Below are 22721 nucleotides of genomic sequence, written 5' to 3' on the forward strand. Positions count from 1 at the left end.
TATAAAAAATAGACACTCATGTAACAAACATCCATTACCCACCAGCTGTATATAACAAATGCTGACATTTTGCTGTATTGCTTTAGATCCTCTTTTTATTAATGGATGCAAATGTTATGTAAAATATGTGTTGAATTGCAGTCACCCACATTCCTCTCTTGAGTGCAGTTATTCTTCTATGTTTGAATGTATCTTTCTCATAAAGTTTTTATACCTCATTCATTCAGTCAGCATTATTTTTTGAGCTGTTTAGTATATGTCACATACTTCTCAGTGTTTGCATTATAGAAATAAACAAAACAAAATTGCCTGCCCTTATGGAACTTATCTTCCTAGTAAGGGAAGTAGTCAAGAAACAATGTAAAAATAAGTAAAATATATATCTTATTAGATAATGATCAATGTTAATGGAGGAGAGAGGAGAATGAAATGAATTTGTGGTGGCGGGATTTTCATTCTCAGAGACTGGAAAAGCCTCACTGAGAAGGTATGTGCCAGCTTCGCTTTATAAATTTAAGGGGCAGGCCAGTAGGTGGTGTAGTGGCTAAGGCACTGGACTCTCACATGGCCAACTGTGATTTACATCCAGGACCTTAGTGGTTTAAAAACCACACCAGGCTTATGTGCATGCCCCAAACTCCCAGGAGGAGAATAGAGGAGAAGGGATTGGGAGAAGGGATTGCTGTGTGGTCATCCCCTGAGGCACAGGGGGTAATTTCTCACTTTTCCTCTCACTTTCTCTGTTTCTTTCCTCTCCGTTGAGCACATGCACCCTATGGCAAAAATCTGAGGGGGAAAAAATCAGAGGTATTTTATAAATCTGTGCTATAGGAATAAGACTTCTTGGAACCAGGCCATCCCATGGTGGCAGAGGTTAAAGCAGCTGAATCTATTGTGGCCAGCTGTGCAGTCTGAGTCTCAGACATGGAAGCTTGAGAAACACTGGGCAGAAGTACATGCATGCCCAAAATCTGGAGAGGAGAATCGAAGAGAAGGAATTGTGGTGTGGCTATCCCCCACAGCCCAAGGGAGGGTGCTTTCTCATTTTCTCTCTCTCTCTGTCTCTGGTAAGCATATGCACCCTATAACAAAATTACAAAAGAAAAAAAGACTTCTTGGTCAGGTTGTGTAGAATGTACTCCTAGATAGAGGAAGCTTAAAATATTTTAGATTAAAAAAACTTATATTTTCTAGAAATCATCAACTTTGCTACTAAAGATAATATATTTAAAAAGACAGTTGCCTATTTTTGAGGAGTTTTACATTTTAGCTTTTTGGTAAAGCTGATTCTATTCAGGAAAAAAAAAGAGAAGATAGAACTAGCTTAATGGATAAAGATGATCATTTGACAGTGTTTTTCTCATTTATGCTTTCTTTTAATTCTGTAATTAAAAAGAAATATTTTAAACCACAGTTACAAGTTTGTTCAAAGTAATTTAACAAGATAATACTCTTTTGTGGTGAAGAATTAAATGGTTGTGTTCCTTCTCTAAATTGATTTTTTAGTAAACTTTATAACAAAGGAATTATATATATTACCAGAAGCTACAAACTGAACATCTATTTCAAATGAGCTGTAAAATTAAATTACCTTTGATGCCTATAGGATTAATAAATATACAATCGACTCTCATTGAATTTGGCAATACAGTGTTTTTCTTTAATATTAGCCATGGGTCTTATTACAGATAATTTATTTCAGCAACAATTCTGTTTTAGCAGTAGTTGGATGGGGATTCAATTTTTATTTTTTTAATTACTTTTAATTCTGGTTTTTATTAAACTAAGGGATTTCCTTTTATTCTCTTGTAATCAGATGAACTCAGCAAGAAAATAATATTTAGATTAAAACTTTTACTTTCACAACAATCGATTTTGTTCCTTTGTTATAATTCACTTTATGATTAAATTATTAGGAAATGAGTACAAGGAAAAGCCTTTCTGCAAATTCTAATATTTTGAATAAGATGTTAATGGGGAACATCTGCTTTTCTTATTGTAGTGAACGTGATTATTATTTCAGGATGCTAAACACTTAAGTTTTTTTTTTTTTAAATGGAGACCTTTCTGTGTTAATGAATGTTAAATTAGTTTTTAAAATGGTGTATTTCGAACTTCCAAAAACCAAAGGTTAAGACTAGGTGTAAATGAAATCACTGTGCTTCTTGTAGAAGACAGTATATTATAGTTTAGTCTATAAATGTTTTGCAGGGTGTTGTTTGAGGAGTAGCCCTACACCCCTAAGAATGTGTATACAAGAAGAGTGTGTTGAAGTGTTTTTATTAATGAAGGAAGTTAGTACTTAGTGCAAAATGAATATACCTGGAAATATACCTGTGCTCATTTATTGAACTTATGCCTTAAAAATTGCATAATTTCAGTGTGGTTCATGAGTTTTAGATTAATCTGTGGGTTTTAACTTACTCAGATTCACAGTTAATAAATTACTAGTTAGAAATAAAAGACCTCATTTGGTTCATGACAGACCCATTGATGTGCAAAGCAAATGAAAGAGAAAAATCTTTACATAGCTGTTAACTCCTTTAACTTCTCCCAGAGTTTGATCTGACCATGGAGTAGAAAAATAGGTACACATCGTCTGCATATTTAGATAATTCCTCACTAGAGATCATAGAAGAACTTCTTGGCACATGGAAGTATTTCTATTGCTAACAGTGCGAAATCTAAAAATAAGTAACATTCACCCAACATTTGTCAGAAGAGCACTGCAATCGCCAGGGCTCTTGTCTCTTAAGGATTGTTGTCTTCTAAATCACCATGTTAAACACTCAGGGATAGATTAGAAGAATATAGTTTTAAATTAGTCTTTAAATATCAGAGAATATATCTCACTTATTTCCATTTGATAGTCATGTTTCTATATTTTAAAAAAAACAATTTGATAGTGAGTTTCCAGTTTTTTAAATGTAACCTAATTGAGATTTACAAAGTGAGGTGGAAGGAGAAGTGGTATGACAAATTTCTATTTTGAAAGCAGAGAAGTAAGGTGATTTAATTCTGCCCTTTGTACCACATATGATCCTTCAGTTGGCTATCAGCAACTGGTAGTTCATGAACTACGAAGAACTCAGTGACCTTGAGGAACACTGCATGCATTGCCTAAGGTAGACATAGCTATCCATTGATCTTACTGGATGACTCTGGTTTGAAATGCCCATTGTTTTCTTCAAAAGTTATGCTTCAAGGACTATTTTTAGTAAGTCTTTTATACATCAAGTGTCAGGCAACAATGAAAAACAAGTTATTTGAAATAAAAAGATATTAGTTATAAGAATGGCTTCTAAAATGAGATTCAAATACTCAGAGACTTGTTATTTATTAATAAGGTCTTCTTGATTACTAAGTGTGTTAATCATTAATTACACCTTCTCTAGAATCATTTCAGTCTGTTTTTAGAGCATGCAGATTTTCCTGTAGCATCTTAGAAATATTTATCCAGTTTTGTTTAAAATAGTTATTTATCTCATTAGCTGTTACATTATCATTTGGTTATTGATGGAAAAAAAGGGTAGGTAGGTAAATTAATTGACAATAGGGCTGATAATTGAAGAGAATGAGTAATTATATTCCTAGCATGGTTTGAGAGGTTACACTGCCCTTCAATGTTGGACTAGGAAAGTTAGACTTCATTTTGGTAAGTAAATTAAATTATCAATTATGATAGGCAGGATACAATACAAACTTTTCAAAATGATCCTTTCCTGTAGTCCAGTGCAAAAATGATACAATCATGTACTTAAAAGTTCAGTCCTGGGTTATCATTGGCAAAGATGATACTCATTGAAATAGTCTTTAGAAGATTCTGGCTATTTAAAATGAAATAATGTATTATAATCCTTTATATAATTCTTTTTAGGGTATTTTTTTAATATTACCACAATTTTATGTTTTACAGATAAGACATCTGACCACGAAGTGATAATGTTAACTTTGAAATTCTTGAACTAGATTTTCTCTGTAGCTAAGGCAGTCAGTAAGGAAGAATTTTTTAAAAAATCAAAGTAAACTTTGAGTAGTTTCTGATAGCTTTATGAAGATGTCTTTAAATATAAAGAGTTATTTCTGATTGCATGTCAAGTTTCAATGTGTTTGAAGTGGATTTTACTTTCAGTTAATAAATGAGGATTTTAAAAGGACAAGAGTGATAATCACAGTTTTTGCCACTGATGAATCTAGGAATGATAAAACAGAAAAGAAAAAAAGTTGATCTCTAGGAGATTACCCCATCTGTAAAAATAAGATAGACTGGCAAGAACAGGAAAATTGAAGCTATATATTATTTTGCTCCATTTAGTTTCAGCAGTCTAAAGCTAGGGTCTACTATATTAAACACCTTCCATTTTTTTTTTTTTAATACCAGATACTAGGTATCTTTCATCATGAATACATACAGCAAGCGATAGTTTAATTGGTTGCTATCCAACTTCCAGTTGACCTCAAACTTAATGTGAACTATCCAGCTGATGGCTAATATAAAAACTTATAAAAATTTATAATCTATCACTTGTTGTATAATGGCCTAATGAAGAGAGAGATAATTCCGCCGTACTCTGTGTCATTTATATACTGCTATTTTTTTAATATACTTTAAGATGAAGACAGACACACCACAGAATCAGGACATGTAAATGCTGAATGAAAGATGAAAGGAATATCTAATGAAAGTGTTACCAGGATATTTAAAAGTTTGGAACTGTGGCAGGTGGAGACATTTAATCGAAGTAAGGAAGATTCAAAAAGACCAACAGAAAGAAGGATATAAATGTATCTGAATAACTCTGAAGAACAAAAGTAAAATTAAGGAATATGTATTTTGACTCATCCGTTCTTTTGGGTCATTCAAGCAGGTGGTAATGGTAATGGAAAATAGATTCCTTAAAATGTAGTTAGTTACCTACTGCTGGAAGTTTATTATCAGCCAAGTGATATTCAGAGAAGCTATTTTGTGAATGGTTGATGGCTGAAATGATTCCAGTATGGTACAAGATTGCAAGTAGATTGGTAGGACCGAGAGTGGTAATTAAATTTACAAGATGGACATACACTATGAGCGTTGAGTTGTTTCCCTCAATCTTCTGATGTATCTCCAACATACTAAGCACTTCAAAAATAGACTGACTTAGCTAACAGTTTTAAAATAGGATAAAAATAAGGAATGCTCTTTGGAGGTTCTGGGGAGTAACTAAAACCAGGCATAAACGCAAAAGGTGCCTGTCTTAAAAGATAAACAGCCGAGGAAGAGGTTTACAACTTTTTGCTTAAAGCTACCTTCTGAATGGTCTGAGTGTAGGTATACTGATCCAATGTAAAAGGATAGTTTGGAGCCTGGTGCAGTAGTTAGGGAAATTAGGGAAGAAGTTCCACAAAGGGTAAATGAGCCCTCCCCTCTCCCAACTTGTGTATCAGATTTTCCTAAATCCTCACTTAATGTGAAACTGTGCAGAGCTTACAGTCCAGCAGAAGAGGAAGCAGCACATGGAAACTTAAGGAATTGAGGGTTTTCGACTATTGTCTGTCACAAGAGAGCAAATATTTTGGATTTGTATTCAGCCAAGTAACTGCCTGCTAGCATGAATCTTGTGGAATGCAACAGAATTAAGAGCTTCTATAACATACCATTCAGAATGTCTATTGTCTAGTAAAACAACACTAGGTGTATGGGGGAAAATGTGATAGAAAGTCAGTGAGAAGAAAAGTAGCCACTAGAAACATACCCGAGATGACCCAGATGTCACAACCACCAGAAAAGGACTTTAAAAACCACTATTATAAATATATTCTAAGGCTTAAGGACAAATAAATGCATAATGACAGAACAGATGGAGCTCTCAACAAATAAATAAAAACTAGGAAAAAAACCGAAAATTCTGGAACTGAAAATACAATAGCTATAATGAAATATTGGGTAGGCTTAACAGAAGATTAGATGTGATATTAGAAGAATTCAGTAAAATTAAAGATAAATAGAAATGATTTAATTTGAAAAACAGAGATTGTCGCTTGTCAAAAATGCCTAGAACATTAAGACCCCATGGGGCAATAGCAGGTAGCCTAATATAAGTCAGTGAATATGATACCAAGTAATATCTATGTACAGTTGACATATAAATAGCATTTGTTTAGAAAAAGGAGTGTTATGAAACAAACTTTGTTTAAAAATGTGTTATAAAAGTGAATGTTTTCCTATTTGGTAAATAACATTTTTCCATGCCAAATACACATCTTTGTAATTCAGATGCTTATCCAAGCTTTCATAAATTAGACTAAGATTTTATTTTGATCTTCCTTCTCAGTAGTTATTTTTGTCCTAAACAATAATTCCATAATTGTCACATGCTTTCTCCAAGTAGAAGTCAAGGAAAACAGGGTTAAACCCAAGGAACATGGCTGTCATTATCTGAAATCCAGAAATCAAAAGACTAGTTCTCACTGAACATATACCCCTAGATGTCTCCCACCAAATTGGTTTTCACTTTTTACATCTACCTCTCTTTCACCTCCCATATCTTGAGGCTTCAGAACTGTCAGATGACCTGGTGCACGTCTAATGCAGTGAAAACACATGAGCACAGAACTGAGGCTGTAGGTTGTTGTACTGCCTGCCCTTTCTTCTCCCTAGCTTCCTAGTGGGTAAAACCTATACTTAAAAGGAAATAGTAAATGTGGATCATGTTTTATTCACTTGGAAATGCTGTTTTCTCCTAGGCTTTCTTTCAAAAGTATATGTAGGTCATTTATAAGAGGAGAGAAGAGTAGAATGTTATTACATTTAGTGGCATGAGACTGTCTGCAAGCTTATACCCTTATCATTGGTTAAGGATTCCTGGATTGACCTTTTGAGTTCTCTGTGCCTCAGTTTCTGTATCTTACAGATGGAGAGATTATCCCCCTCAGAGCCAAGTAGGATCTATTGAAATGTTGCATGTATAGTGCTTTGCACAATGTTTTACACAAAGTAGTTATTTAGTAATATGCCACAGTACCTTTTTCCTCCATTTCTCCATCCCATCAGAATTTGGGGCATATATGCACACATGCCTGGCATGTTTTTAAAGCCACTGGAGCCAGGATTTGAATGGTGGTGATTGACCATGTGGGATACAGCTCCCAATGCATTGTGCTTAACTACTGCACCAGGGACTAGCCTGTCGATTTTATTTTTTAGTGCAACACTTGTACGCACACACACACACACACACATTTTTTAGTACTTAATGCTGTCAAAAAGGAGCAATATTTAAATATTAACCAAAGGAAAATTTCCTTATCTTTAGCTTATAGATCTCTTGAATGGGAGACTACTTCAGAATAGGTGGCATCTCTGAAGATGTACTTTAGCTTATTTTTCCAGGGGTTAGAATAGTTGCTGTTCTAGTGTAGGCACTGAGGATCAGTGAGAATATTAATACAGTCTCACCTTGCTACATCTGCATCACAGTAAATAACAGGGATAAAGAGAACAGGGTTGTCATTATGTTACAACTCAAGTCATGTATGCTAATCTAAATTGAGTTAAAGGAACCTTTTTTTTTAAAATTTGGGACCTTAATGGAATAAATTTTCTTTTTACTTTGTTCATTATTTTCCTTAAAAAATGTTCATGACCATCAGGAATATGGTAATATAAAGAGTATATAGCAAAAACAGTAAACTTTTACACTTAAAAGAATGACACACAGAACCATTATTTCTTTGGTACAGAAAGTTATGTAATATTTTTCTATGTTTTTCCATGCAATAATGCATCATGACTTTCCTGTCTACCCAGTAGTTTATGATATATTGTAATAATATCTATATTAGTTTGATTCTCTCTCTCTGAAATATATCTGCTTTTCTGTATTAACAAAACTAAGAGACTAAATAGGCATATGAATGTAGTCCCAGTTGTTTGAGGGGCTGAGGCAGGAGGCTCACAGGTTCTCGGCCAGTATGGACAGTGAGACCCAGTGTAAAAGAGCTTAATGTATTGGCACACATCTCTGGTCCCAGCTCCTTGGAAGATCGAGGCAGGAGGATCATGACACACAGCTAGAAAACAATGCCTTCCATGCAAAAGACTAACGGGCTCTTTATCTTGTAGGTTCAGGATAAATTTCGTCTAGACCTGTCCGATGAAGAGGCGGTACATTACATGCAGAGTCTGATTGATGAAAGTGTCCATGCACTGTTTGCCGCAGTGGTAGAACAGATCCACAAGTTTGCCCAGGTAAGTTCTCAGAAGGCAATGCATTTAACTCACTTCCATCTACTGCCTCAAAGCCTTTTTCTGAACATTCTTATTTTATCTTTCTCAACTTTTCTATCAGATGTATTTTCACAAGATAATGTTTTTCCTTGCTCTTTGTACAATTTAAATGTGTATAGCTGTTTTAGTTCGTTCCAGTACTAATAACAAAATACCTGAAACTGGGTAATTTACTAAAATAGAGGTTTATTTTAGCTCATGGTTTGAAGGTCCAGTGCCGGTTTTGCTGGGGATTTTGCAGTCTCAAGATATCACTTCACAGGGCCAGGAAGCACAGTGATGCTGTATCTAGCAGTCTCTCTCTCATTCCCTGTCCTTACAGTCTACCAGGTTGCCAACATGGGGGCTCCACTCTAATAACTTTACTCCTCATCTCATCCTCAAAGCCCCGGTTTTTAGCACCATAGCATAATTCTTCCACCCTTCTAATCCTATCACAACTAATTCTCAACACTGGAATTCTGAGAAGAATTACAAACCATAGCAACAGTGTTTCCTCATTGCCTCACAGTAAAGTCCAATTTTAGTTACCATAAAACCTTCCAGAATATTGTGTTCTGGAAGATCTTGAAGCTACTCCTTAAACTTTTCTTTGGTACTCTGAATTTTTTTTTTTCTCTTTCATCTCAATGACCACTTTGTTACTGCCATCTCTTTAGGCCAGAATATTTTTCTTTTTTTTTTTTTTTTTTTTTGAGAGATTTTCACTATAGGGCGTGTGCGCTTGCCAGACAGAGAGAGACAGGGAGACAGAAAGCGAGAAATCACCCCCCAGGGGGGATGGCCACGCCACAATCCCTTCTCCTCCATTCTCCTCTCGGGATCTTGGGCACACACGCACACACGCTCGGCGTGAGTTTTAAGCCACCCGGTCCCGGACGCAAACCGCGGTCGACTACATGGGAGTCCAGCGACATAGCCATTATGCTAACTCCTGGTCCCCCAGAGTATCTATCTTAATAATGCATCTCTGTAAGCTTCTACATTCCCAAATCTTCCAACAGCTATTTTTAATGCCACTCCAGTTCATCTCTTATTTCCATAGCAATAAACTTTATACCTTTATTATGAGTTGCAGTTATATACATTTTGATTTCTATTGTAAGTATTTGGATTGCCTTATAACTCATAAAATACAGACTTTTTGATGGCTAGGATTTGTCTATTAGTCACCCAGCAGTCCCGTATCTTTTTTTGTTTGTTTTAGTTTAGACATAAGGCTCATGGATTTGCCAGCGAGAGACAGAGGGAAAGTGAAAAAAATCATCCCCAGGAGGGATGGTCATGCCACAGTCCCTTCTCTTCCATTCTCCTCTAGGGTTCTTAAACACACACATACATACAAGAAGCATGTTTCTCAAGCCACTAAGTCCGGGACTTAAACCATGCTGTCAGCCATGTGGAATCCAGCTGCCTTAACTTTTATGCCACTTGGTACATATGTACATATGTCGTATACACTTGAAAAATAGCTAATGAACAAAAAGAACAAACTCAATTGTTATATTCTCTTTAACTTAATGAGAAAAAGTTTATCTTCTCTAAGCAGTGATCTGAATCATATTTTTATTACAAGTGCTGCCCCAAGATCTGCTTCATGGGTCATTAATCCTAACTAATCATTTATTAAGAATAGATAATAGTAGATAAATGATTGTTAAAGTCAACCAGTTAGTCATTGGTAGATCTGAGTCTTTGTGTAGCATGGCAGAGTGTATTAGAGTTATAGGGAACAAACCCCGGAGAGTAATGATGATCATGTGATCATCAAGGGGCAAAATCCAGGCCTGAACTTAAATCTTTCACCTCCCACATCCAGTACTTTGGAAACCAGGTCTCTTAATTCTTAGTACCTTGCTCAGCGTTACACTGTATCACGTATAGATAAAATTCTCTGTCTGCAGCCCACACAATCCTGTTATTTTCTACTTCTCTGTATGTATACCTTAATTTTCCTTTTCTTTTTTAAGCTCAACTAGTTAAAGCATATTTGAGGTCAGAAACTTGTAAATTCAGTATCTTTCCATTTTTGTAGCAGGGGGATTTACCCATCATAATTGGTCATGTATATTTCATCCTGTTCCATCTTATTTACAACTATACAAATTCACCTTCATGGGTTATTCCACCCTGCAGATTCTTATTTTTCTCCTGCATTTTCCTAGGCAGTTACAATCTGCAGTAGAGCTAAAAGACACTTGAAATTAGCGCTGTTGCCTAACACCTCATTTCAGTTATCTATAGCTATATAACCAACTTTAGCTTAACTACCTTAAAAAACAATAGCTATTTATTGTTTTATGGTATTTTAGTCAACCAGGAATTCACCAAGAGCCCAGCTAAACTGTAGCCGATTGTATTCATTCAACCTTAGTCACCGATAGTGGGTTTGACCAGAAGTCCCAACCAGGCCTCACTAGCACATCTGGCCACTTGGTACTCTTCCACATAGACTGTGTCTCTGCACTTCTCTCACCATTAGTACTCTAGCCTGAGCTGGTGCTCTGTACTGTGGTGGCTGACATTCTCCCAAGAGAGTATGAGAGCAGAAGAAGCAAGCCCCTTCACAAAGTTTAGGACAGACCAGATTCACAGGGACAAGAAGCAGATCCTGCCTGTTGAGGAGAGTGGAGGGTTGCATTTGCAGAGAGGAGAGAAATTAAATGTGGCATCTTTAAAGATTTAAGTGCCACTCACTTAATATGAGGAGTCTTCAAAAATTTTACGGAAAATGAATATTATGGAAAAAATACATTTCAAAATCTTTTGCACTGAAATTAATTTGTATTTTATTTCATTTTTCATGAACTTTTTAAAGTACCCTCATATACTCCAGCTTAAAGTTTGAGCTTTCAAGTTTTATTAAATGAAATAGTGACATGCTTTTTTTTAGTAGTCTAGTTTTAAATTCTGTGATCAATTAGCATAAATGTTGATTTTGCTAGGTTGGAACTAAGAATAGAGGGCTGTATTTAATTCTCTGGATGGAGGAGATGAAAATATGCAGAGAAAGCCTGTTGAGAAAGGGAGCATACATACTATTACTTAAGAGAGGTAGTAGTAGAGAGACCTTGGTTAACCAACATCTCTGGTCCTCAATTTCCACATCTTTAAGGCAATTAATTATGAGGTTTAAAACTGGCATCCGTTTCTTACATCAATTTAACTTAATGTCAGAAGTACACAAAGGTTAATTGCTTTCCTTATAAAGAACAAAAATTGACCACCATAAAGGTTAGTAAATAAAATCTGCTGCTGACCGAGAGGAGGTTGAATTGTGGAAGTTGTTGAGAATTCCTTTTGCATTATTGGCATGTACCTTTCCTTCTATTCATAGAGGAAATATGAATATGGATGACAAAAGGAATTAGTAATTCTTTCCAAGAGATGAGAGTACTCTTAAATATTAGAGATACCATTTTATAAGTATTAACTAACAGATGATTATAATTCTTGGAAAGAATTGAAGTTCCTGTTTTTCAATTCTTTAATAAAATAGTAGATAAGATATAGGAATCTTCGATAGTTTAATAACATTACTTTGATCTTGATTGTTACAAACTCTTTGGAAAAACTAGGGAAGGTTCTTGATAGTGGGAGAAATTTTTTAAAAAAGCAAGGTTATGGGACCAGCAGGTGGTATAGTGGCTAAGGCGCTGGATATCTATATGGGCAACTGTGGTTTGAGCACCAGACCTGGTAGCTTGACAGTAACGCCAGGCATGTGTGCATGTGTGCCCAGATTCTGGAGAGGAGAAGGGATTGCAGTGTGGTTATTCCCCCTGGGCTATTCTCACTTTTCCTCTATCTCTTTCTCTCTCCAGTGAGTGTACACGCCCTATGGCAAAAGCCTGAAAAATATTTAATTAAAAAAAAAAAACTTAAAAATCAAGGTTATACCAACTTGAAAACAAGAGTTAAGGATCATCATCATTATCCTAGATGGTTAAAAGCAGAGGTTTAATGCAGCATGAAAATCGATGTTGATTAACTCTTTTAGGTTTTATTTTAGCTCTCCATTTTGTAATAGGAGACAAGTGCTTGGGACAATAGTAGTGAACAGTAGTGAAGCTGCTACTTACTTGAACTTTGTACTTCATATAATTCTTCCCACTTTTTAATATCAGATGATCCTTACTGGAATCGTAAGTTTGCTTTGTTGTTATCTACATTTTATAGAAGAGAAGTATAAGATGTTGTATAAAAAGTTATTTTCTAGCTTACCAAATTTAGATCTTCTATGTCAGAATCCTATCTTCTTTATTCTAAGATAAACTGGAAAATACACATCTTATTTTTTAGGTTTTTTAAATATTAGGTTGTCAGGAAAGTCACAACTTGCCTAGGCACTGAAATGCGGGAGTAATATTGAATGAGATTGTTGCATTATGTAAATCTTTTCAAATTACAAAATTATAGATGCATAGCTCTTTATTAACCAATCTCAGGAGATTTTTATTTTCTCTTTGAAACACACAATTCTCCATACAGTAGAGTGTTTAAATGTTGATACTCCTAAATCACATCCACATTCAGACTCTGATGAACAGCATCTGTCTTTTGATACTCATAGCATTTATTAGAATGATACAATATTGCTAATTGGATTAGGTTAGTTTTTGTGTGTTCGCATTAATCATTATAGCTTATAAAACTGTTTTTTAAAAAACCTTGGTAGGCTGATAGATGTTAACAAATTATTTCAATATAAAGAAATTATGTTCTAAAAGAAGAGTAAAAATTGCTAGATTCAACTATTATGTTAAAACGCTTTAAAGGCCTGTTTTTCTCCATCATGAAATTCCTAAGGAAGGGTAGAGATTAAACACTGCAATATTTGTTGCCTAGCAACATCCAACTATTAGTGGTATAAATTTTCCACTGAAAAACACTTTTATTTGGGCCATTGTCTTAGAAATTGTATCATCAGAACTCTTTTCTCTGCTGAAATGATATTTAAAGGGCTTTCTGGTCTTAACTACAGAGGAAAGGGAGGGATCTTATAGTTTGGGTCATTCCCAGCTATAAAATTGGCCTTTCCATGGTAGGCTTTCATACTGAAGTCCATTCATTTCCTCTCTGCTTTATTTTTTCTTGTCTGCCTTTGTTTTCAGTACTAATAAATGTCTAGAGAATGGGGTGTGATATTCATTACTTTTAGTACACATTAAACCGAATTCATTGAACCTTGACAAATGAGAGCTAGAGATACCGTTTTGTAGACTAAACACTTAAATTAGAACAGATTAAGTTTTGAAAGTTTACCTAACTTCCAGCTCAAGATACTGGAAACATATCATGGCTGTCCACTTAGCAAAAAGCCTTAGTACCTGTGATGCTTAAGGAGAAAAGGCATAGGTCCAGGTAGAGGGACACATGAAGCTGTAGTTGCATACTGTGGCCCCTCCATTTCTGGATCCATGGATTCAACCAACTGCAGGTAAAATTGTTCAAGAAGATACAGTGAGAAATAATATACATTTTGAGAACAGCAGTTAGCTTAATGGCTATGTCGTTGGACTCCCGCGTAGTCGTCTGCTGTTCGAGTCCTGGGCACGGTGACTTAAATTCATGCGGGGCATGTGTGCATGCGTGCCCAAGATCCCAAGAGGAGAATGGAGGAGAAGGGATTGTGGCATGGCTATTTCCCCTTTGGGTGTGGGTGTGATTTCTCGCTTTCTGTCTCTCTGTCTGTCTCTGTCTTTTGGGCGAGCGCATACGCTCTATAGCAAAACCTCTCTAAGAAAAAAAAGAAATAAAGAATATACATTTTAAAAGTACAATACAATAGCTATTTACTTGACATTTACATTGAATTAGATATGATAGTATGATAGGTAATCTAGAGATGTTTTCTCTTTTTAGAGAGAGATTTTTGCTATAGAAGCACATGCGTTTACCACAGAGATAGACAAAATGTAGAAATCACCCCCCAGAGAGAATGGCCATGCAACAATCCCTTCCCCTTCATTCTCCTCTTGCGATTTTGGGTACACACACATACCCACATGCCCAGTGTGAGTTTTAAGCCACTGAATCCAGGACTTGAACCACTGTTGGCTACGTTGGAGTCCAGTGACGTAACCATTATGCCATCTGCTGGTCCCAGTAATCTAGAGATGATCTAAAGTAAATGGAGGATGTACAAAGATTGTAGCATTTTATGTAAGGGACTTGAACATCTGGACTTTTATTATTATTCAAAGAGTATCTTGGAACCAATCCCAGAATGATACTAAGGGATGGTTATTATTGTTAAGTTAAAGGTCATGTGCCTTTGACTTCAGGGGATTCAACCATATGTCCTTGTAGTAGAACAATATAGAATAAAACAAGAGCAATGAAATAAGGAAAATCAATGGTGTGGTTATTTTTCCTGAAGTTCATCTGAAGAGTGTATGTCCTCTAATAAACACGAGAGTGGCTTCCTCAGAAGTGTTTCAGATATCAGTGTACGTCCCAAGGTGATTCCAGAATTGAAGATTCTCAATTTTATTATGTCTGAGCCTCTAAGAGTATGTTATTTCACCCGTGAGCTGTTTAACCAAATAAACTTTTTTTCCCTCTGCACATCAGTGTTTAGGAGAAAGCTTCCTGTGTCAGAGTTTTTGAGAGGTGCCTATCTCTAATGCCTTATCTTCTAAAGTACATTTGTTGGATTATTTTGTTTAATTGTATTCCTATTTTGCCTTTATGTGCTGATTTTAGCACCTAAATCTAGTATAGGACGATTCTGCTATATTATATTCTCTCATCTTTTTTTTTTTTGAAGAAGAATTATTTTATTTAACTTTATTTATTTTAATTTGACCAGAGAGGGAGAGACAGAAAGTAAGAAAGCAAGTCATCAGGTTCAGGACTCCACCACTGTCAGCCAGGTGGGAGTCCAGCACCCTTAACTACTATACCACCTGCTGGCCCCTATTCTCTCACCTTTGAGAAGCCAGTGTCAAAGTGACTCACTAGGTATTCAGACTTAGGGAACTGAGACCATTCAAGCCCATTCCTCCTCCCTTTTCTTTTACTCTATAGATAAAGTGTATTATCGGTGTCCAGAATATATGTACAACATATGTATTAGGTTTATGTGCATCTTCACAGCACCTTTGATAGTCGAGGGATCTGTGTTTGTGTCAACTCTTTCATTTTGCTTCAGTCACTTGAAAGTCACTGTTTCACAAATTGGAGGAATTTTTTGTTTTTAAGTCTTATGAAAACTTAAATATAGTAAATACTTAAATATACTTAGAGACCCTATGCATCTCTAATACATTAGAGATCATTTGTTCAGAGCAGCCTTTTCCTCACATATGCAGTTTTTAATTGCTTGTAGGATTAGACTTCCTTCATGACAGTGTGGTTCCATCAGTTTGGTCCTTACCTCCATTTTCAACCTCCAGTAGCCTTCCTTACCTCCATTGCCTTCCAGTAGCCTACAAAAGGAATCCTTTATAGCTCTGATAATCCACGTCCTGGTGGCAATTCCTCATATTCTCCCTTTCCCCCTGCCAAACATAACATCTTTGCTCTTTGCCTAGAGTGAGTTCCCATCCATTTACCCAACCTCTGTGTGTGTGTGTGTGTGTGTGTGTGTGTGTAAGATTACTAATTACACTTATTTGGTCCTTAACATATTTTGTCTTAAACAGCTTTGGGATTACTCACCAAACTTAAACCAATTCCTGGCATATGGTAGGCATAGGCAAATAAATGTATGTGGTTTTATGTGAGTGCCAAGGGCCATCTTTTGAAAAAAGTTATTTTTATGTTCTCTGATAGTGCCTTTAGAAAATATTTAAATAGCTTCTTAAATTGAAAATGATATTTTTGTTAGCATTAAAAATAAATCTTGCAGTATTATTTCTTACAGCTGTCATTTTAAATTGTATCAGGTTGGGACCAGCAGGTGGCATGGTGGTCAAGACACTGGTCACTCCTACATTAAAATAAAAAAAGGTCAATTGTATAAGGTTAAAATCAGTGTTGATCTTCACATTTTCATTTTTATATGTACACATGTATACATGCACACATGCAGAGACATACTTGGCAGGAAGGTTGGTTGTTGTTTCAGACAGATTCTTACTGTGCTTCTCAGGCTGCCCTCAAACTGGTGATCCTTCTGCCCTAGCCTTATGAGTGGCTGGGGCTACCACCATGCCTTCAGTAAGATGTTTTCTCTTCACTTTTTTCTCTGAAAATAATGAGATGTCATTCATAGAAAGAAAGTTTTGTGAATAGCATTTTTAATTCCTCCAAGATAATGGTAGCATGTATTTTATGGAACAAAAGTGCACATGAGGTGTGGATGACTATACATATTAACTCAGACTAAAATATCCTCAAGTTTTGTTGGTTTTTTAATTTCTATGCGATATTCTTTATATTGAGCACTGTTACTGTGTTAGCTTCAAAACAGCTCTTTACTGGACTTCTTATTTTCTTCAGGACTACTGTCTTTGATTTGAGTTTCAGAGCACTTCAGGAAAGTGGTTGCACTCTGGGATAAGCTAGATGTTGCCAAAGTCTGAAAATATGGCACCAGGAACTAAGCTACTCCCACCATTCCTGATCACTGCAGAATTCACTGGAAGCTTTGTCTTCCTAGTGCTGGATGAGGTTTTTGTTTTCTTACTTGCCATGTGATAAATAAATTATCTTGAGGTTTACATCCCTCCCCCAAATATGTTCTCATATAAACTGATTTTTAAATCAAGCCTCAGGAATCCCACATACAGTGGTTAATTGCAGTCTTCTTGTTGGCATTTAGTAAGGTAATTCATTCACTTTTCATTTTAATGGAAACTTTCTAAAACCTCTATATTTATTTGTGAAGAGTGGAGTAAAGTATTTTGTATTTTTCTTTAATTTTTATAGTACTGGAGAAAATGAAACTGGATTTGGCCCATCAAGCTGTGTAGAAGCAACCTTTAACGACTTCAGAGTTGGAATCAGAGAAGAGAAAATGTAATCTTCAAGAAATTTCCTAAATGCTCCATGGTGCCTAGATTCCATTTCCTTGGATGTCAATGCTTAAATAGGATCTTGACTGGTTTGTTTTGAAATATTGTATATATTTATTTTAATTGTATACTTTGTTAATAATAAATGATAAACTCATAACAGGATTATGTACATATTGTGAGTGTTCTGAAGGAACTTTATGTTGAATAGTAAACCATTTTTCTCGAAGTTCATGAAGTCACTTTTTTCCCTAGTATCTTCACATCAGAACAAGTTATATTCATTTGAATTAATTGTTTTAGTTTAGAACCCTTTTTTTTTCTTTCTCCTGTTATGTCTTTGTTATTCCCCTCCACTGTCTTTTCATGTTTTTGCCTAATTTAAACATTTAAAGTCTTATTAAAAATTTACTTAAAGGTTTACATTTTGTGGCTTATTCTTTTATAGTTCAAGAATTGGTTAGAAAGTCTTCAAAAAGTTTGTGAGAAATGCATACTATGAAAAAATTGTGCATGGATTTCAAATTCTCTTTGTACCAAAATAAACTTGCACCTTGCCATTTTTTCACAAATGTCTGCTGTCCACTTATATTTTTCCTAGGTTGTAAGTATATAAAGTAGAACCTGAAATTTTAACTGTCTCGATAACTGGCTAAGAGGTAGTGTGGCCACAGTTTTTAATATTGAACATAAGATATTTTTACATGTTCATGTAAGACAATGTAAGTTGTCTTGCGGCAATAAACTATTTTTTGATGCAAACTTCGTTTTCAGTAGCTTTATAAAATATTTCACTTAGGCCTGTTAATGTAATATAATATATCCTTTCTGGTGTAAACAGAATAATTTTTAGTCTTATAATACTAAAAGTCCCACTAACCAATCTGGGTTTTCTGGTCTCATGAAATTTTGGAGTAGAGGAACATTCCACAAATGAGATAAGCACCAAAAATAATCTTTGCAGGGTACTATGTTTTATAGTCATGTGATTTTGTCTTAGAAGAAAAAGAATGCCTCATCTTTGGGACTGACTAAATATTAAATATCAAATGACAAACAAGATGAAAGTTTAAATTACAACAGACTTTTAAAGAAATGCCATTAAATGTACGTTTATTTGTCACCAAATTCCTGTCAATCAGCTTGCCTCTTTATGGAAGATTTACTGCTAAGTGAAGCAAGCCAGACAAAGAAAGAGAGGCGTTGTATGTCTCCCCTGAATATATACCAAATGTTTGGACTCTGTGGCAGAAACTGAATGATTGGGAGGTACAGAAGTATGGAGAGCAACAATGATACTGGAGACAATTAGGGGAGGAGGGTGAGAATTGGAGGAGGGTGGAAGAGAGAATCAAGGGGAAGAAGAAAAGCAAAATATTTAAGGGACCCAAAATGGAAAGAAATCTGTTCTCTATAATGTCTGTTGTAATGTCTTTGACTAGACCGATAAACAGTGTATTTATGATGGGAAAATTCAGTTGGTATGCTGTAATGATACATAGTGATTAAATGTATAAACTAAAATTTTAAAAAATAGAGTTACCCACTATAAAGCAAGCATATAATTAAAAGCATTTTAGGGGCATATGGAATATGATTTGCATAAAACATACATGTAGATTAGAAAAATGATAAAGATTAAAAAAACCTTTGTAAATCATCCTAGGAGAGTTTATGCCTATGTGATTGGCAAGTTCCATCTCTATATTGCTGCTTCTTTCCTTCAGATATTTTTGTTGCCTAAAAGTTTTTAACCCTTTGCATTCTCATTCTTCTAGTCCTATTTCTGTTGGTTACCTCTTTCAAAAGTTTTCTCTGAATGATGTTGAAAGTGACTTCTCTACCTTCTGAACTCCTAGAATTATTTATTGTTTTGTCAATTGACATTTAGTAAAATGTGGTATTTTTGTTACACTTGCATATCCTTTTTTAGGAGTTGCCATGCCTTTTTATGAAAGGGCCTCTTAAGATAGTATGTATCTCCAGCTTTGGAAAGCATATCAACCAGTAGGAACAGCTTTGCTCTGCTGTCACCATGGAATTGCAGCCACAGATAGTTTGTAAATAAGCCGGTCTGGCCAGGCTTGACTCTCTGGCCATAATATGCCGACTGTATTTCAGTTCATTTTAAGGCACAACTGTAACATCTTATTCAACTTCACAGGTTCCTTAACACTTTGCACACAGAGTAGTAGTTTTGTAGTAGAGCTCAAGAAATAATTTTGCACTAATAGGAAATTCTGTAAGGGCAAGCACTGACAGCTAGTAAGGAGCATTGTTCATATGTCTAAAGGGCCCACTGAATAATGTAACTTTAGAATATTTTTTCCCTGTTTAACTTTTTTTAGTTTTGCTGTAGGGTGTTTACATTTGCTAGAGAGACGGAGGGAAAGTGAGAAATCTCACACACACACATACACACACACACACACCAGAGTAGCTGACCACATTGCAATTCTTTCTCCTATCTCCTCTATGGATTTTGGGTGCACACACACACACCTGGTATTTTTCACGCTGTTGGGTCCAGGACTTGAGTCGCACAGTTGGCCATGTGGGATCCAGCTGCCTTAACATCCACACCAGCCCTGGGATGATTTTTTTTTTTTTTAATGTTTAAATCAGTAATTTTCCAGTGGTCTTATTTTACCACAAACTCACCCAGATATAATATCTGATTATTCTAAAATAGAAATTAATATAGCACTGAGGCCAGATTGACACAGCAGTAACATGTGATGCTCCTTAAGGCTGACCTGCACAAAAGCTCTAGGTTCATATCTGGAGAGCTTCCTAAGTATTACGGGCATGCACATTCCCATGATCCAGAGGTGGCGCAAGCTAGGGGTGGATCACTGCATCAAGACTTTGTGAGGGATACCATATGTCTCTCTCTCTGTCTCTTTCATTCAAAAAATGAATAAATCATTGAATTATCAATGATACAACAGCATTGTACTGGCACATAAACAGGCACAAAGACCAGTGGAACAGAATAGAGAATCCAGAAATCACAAAACATGCAGGCAACTGATCTTCGACAAAGGGCACAAGGCAATGTAGTAGTGAAAGGAAAGTCTTCTCAGCAAATGGTGCTGGAAGAACTGGCCATCCACCTGCTGAAGAATGAAACTAGATCCCTTTCACCATTAACAAAAATTAAAATGGATCAAAGATATAAACGTGAAGCCTCAAACTATAAAATGGCAGATGGAAAACAGGAGACACTCTTAAAGACACTGGAGTAGCCGATGGTTTCTTAAACCCCTAAAGCACAGGCAGTAATCCCATAGACAATTGGGACTACATCAAACTCAACTGCAATGCAAAAGAAAGAAATAGAGTGAGGAGACAACCAAAATTATTTTCAAGCTATTCTTCAGATAAGGGACTGACAACCAGAATGTATAGGGAATTCAAGCAGCCCACTTGCCAAAATAACTGTCTCTGTGTCTCTCTGACAAGTACACATTGCTCTCTAGCAAATTAAAAACAAAGAAACCTTGCAAACAAATATTTCTAGCATGATATATAATAGAAAAAAATAGAGTGAAAACCAATGTCCATCCACTGATGAATAGCTAAAACATGATAACATTCATACAATGATTACGGTTCTTTAAAAAAATAGTGATAATGCAACAATGCAGATAAAACTCAAAAGTTAACTGCACTAATATTTTAAGGAAATCAGGCATAAAAGGCCACGTATTGTTAACATTCATTTCCAGAAAGGTGAATCTTCAGAAATAGAAAGCAAACCACCGGGAGAAAAGAATGAGAATGAGAACTGATGGGAAAGCAGTACTAAGAATACTGGTATTCAGTGGTGATGGAAATGTTCTAAAACTGCATCTTTGTGTTACTAAAAATCGTGAAATTACGTTCTTACAATGGGTATATGTTGTGGCCATAAATTATACCTCATTAAAGCTATGTGATTTTTATTTTGTTTAGTTCTTTTAATTTGTCAGAGGAAGCTGTGCACTTGCCAGAAAACCACAGAGAGAGCACACACATCCCCATTGAGCATGGTCACACCATAATCTTTTCTCCATTTTTCCCTCTTTTTGGAATGTTGGACACACACATACATGTGCCCATTGTGTAACAGGCTGCAGGGGTGGGGCACTCAAACCTCATGGTCAGCCATATAGGATCCAGCTGCCTTAACCACTAGGCCACTGGCTGGTCCAGTATTGCTGACTTTAAGAATAGAGATTTACAGAAGCTCACAGTCAAAGTCAAGAAAACAATGACTTTCTCTCTGGCAGGAGGCAGACAGATACCGGTGAGAGAACAATAAAGGCTCTGCCTCTGAGCTTCTACTCTCTCCATCTCTCCTCTGTGTGGTTGTGACCTGAACTCAGTGCACAGTAACAAGTCTAGTTTTCTAAAATTCATGATCTTAAAAGAAAGTATGGTTTCTTATTTAATCTTCCTCATGAGTTAAAATGTGAAATCAGCGATTCAAACAACTACTGTGACTAGAAAACAGAAAATGAGACACAAATCAAGCAGGCAAAACTTCATGTAGAAAAATAAGTTCTTAAAGAAATAACTTGAGACAAAGGCTAAGGAGGAAGAGGAGTTTAAGGGAATTTCTGATGAGGAGGTTAAAGAAAATGGAATACGAAAGGGATTCCTGGATTGTATTCTACTGTTTTAAAGGTCATTTGGTTCTGAGATTAAGCATGATGGGGGACCAGCGGTTGGTGTAATGGCTATGTCGCTGAACTCCCATGTAGTCGATCACAGTTTGAGTCCCAAACTCACGCAGGGCGCGTGTGTGTGCGTGCCCAAGATCCCAAGAGAATGGAGGAGAAGAGATTGCGGCATGGTCATCTCCCTGAGGGGTGATTTCTTGCTTTCTGTCTCTCTGTTTCTCTCTGTCTTTCTGGCGAGTGCACGCGCCCTGTAGCAAAAACCTTTCCAAAGAAGAAAAAGAAAAAAAAGAAGCATGATGAACTTGTTCTAACATATTGGAAAAGTGCTAAACTGAAGTTTGTAGATCCTGGCAAGTCCCTAAGTTATACATTTAGCTTCACTTTGAGCTCAGTGAATATTTTTTTAAATGGACTGCTGACAAAGATATATAAATTAGTCTTAACCAGAATTTAAATCAAGTTCTTTTCTTGGGGATTTGTAATCCAGAGCTACATAGGATCTCAATAGATTGGAACAAAGGAAAGAGTATTGCTGTGAAAATCATTCATAAGAAAAAAGTGTACTGTAAGTGGAAAAAATGCAAAGTGACGGAAACAGCTGCAATGGCACATTCTTTAATTCTTTTCAGTCCTCTCGTAGTTCCTGAACAAGGAGACCTGGATCAAAAAGAAAAAGCCATAGCAATATATTTTACCTCACTTTACCTTATTTTTGCTTATATTTCTGAAGAGGAACCTGATCATAAATATGAAAGAACACTTGAAGGAAATATAGAGAGAGAAGAAATTCACAAAAATTCTTTAAAATATGAAGAGTGGGGT

At 35.8% G+C, this 22721-nt stretch overlaps 1 protein-coding gene across 1 annotated transcript in view; it reads left to right on the forward strand.

Moving 5' to 3' along the window:
- Positions 1–17653, forward strand: part of PIK3C3 (phosphatidylinositol 3-kinase catalytic subunit type 3) — a 144680-nt gene extending 127027 nt beyond the window's left edge. Inside the window, exons 24-25 of the mRNA XM_006144396.3 lie at positions 8105–8230; positions 17147–17653. Coding sequence (XP_006144458.1) covers positions 8105–8230; positions 17147–17161 — 141 coding nt within the window. The 3' untranslated portion in view covers positions 17162–17653. The remainder of the gene's footprint in view (positions 1–8104; positions 8231–17146) is intronic.
- Positions 17654–22721: the final 5068 nt, after the last annotated feature.

Source organism: Tupaia chinensis, unplaced genomic scaffold (genome assembly GCF_000334495.1).
Source record: "Tupaia chinensis unplaced genomic scaffold, TupChi_1.0 Scaffold000119_1, whole genome shotgun sequence".
In the NCBI taxonomy this organism is placed as follows: domain Eukaryota; kingdom Metazoa; phylum Chordata; class Mammalia; order Scandentia; family Tupaiidae; genus Tupaia; species Tupaia belangeri.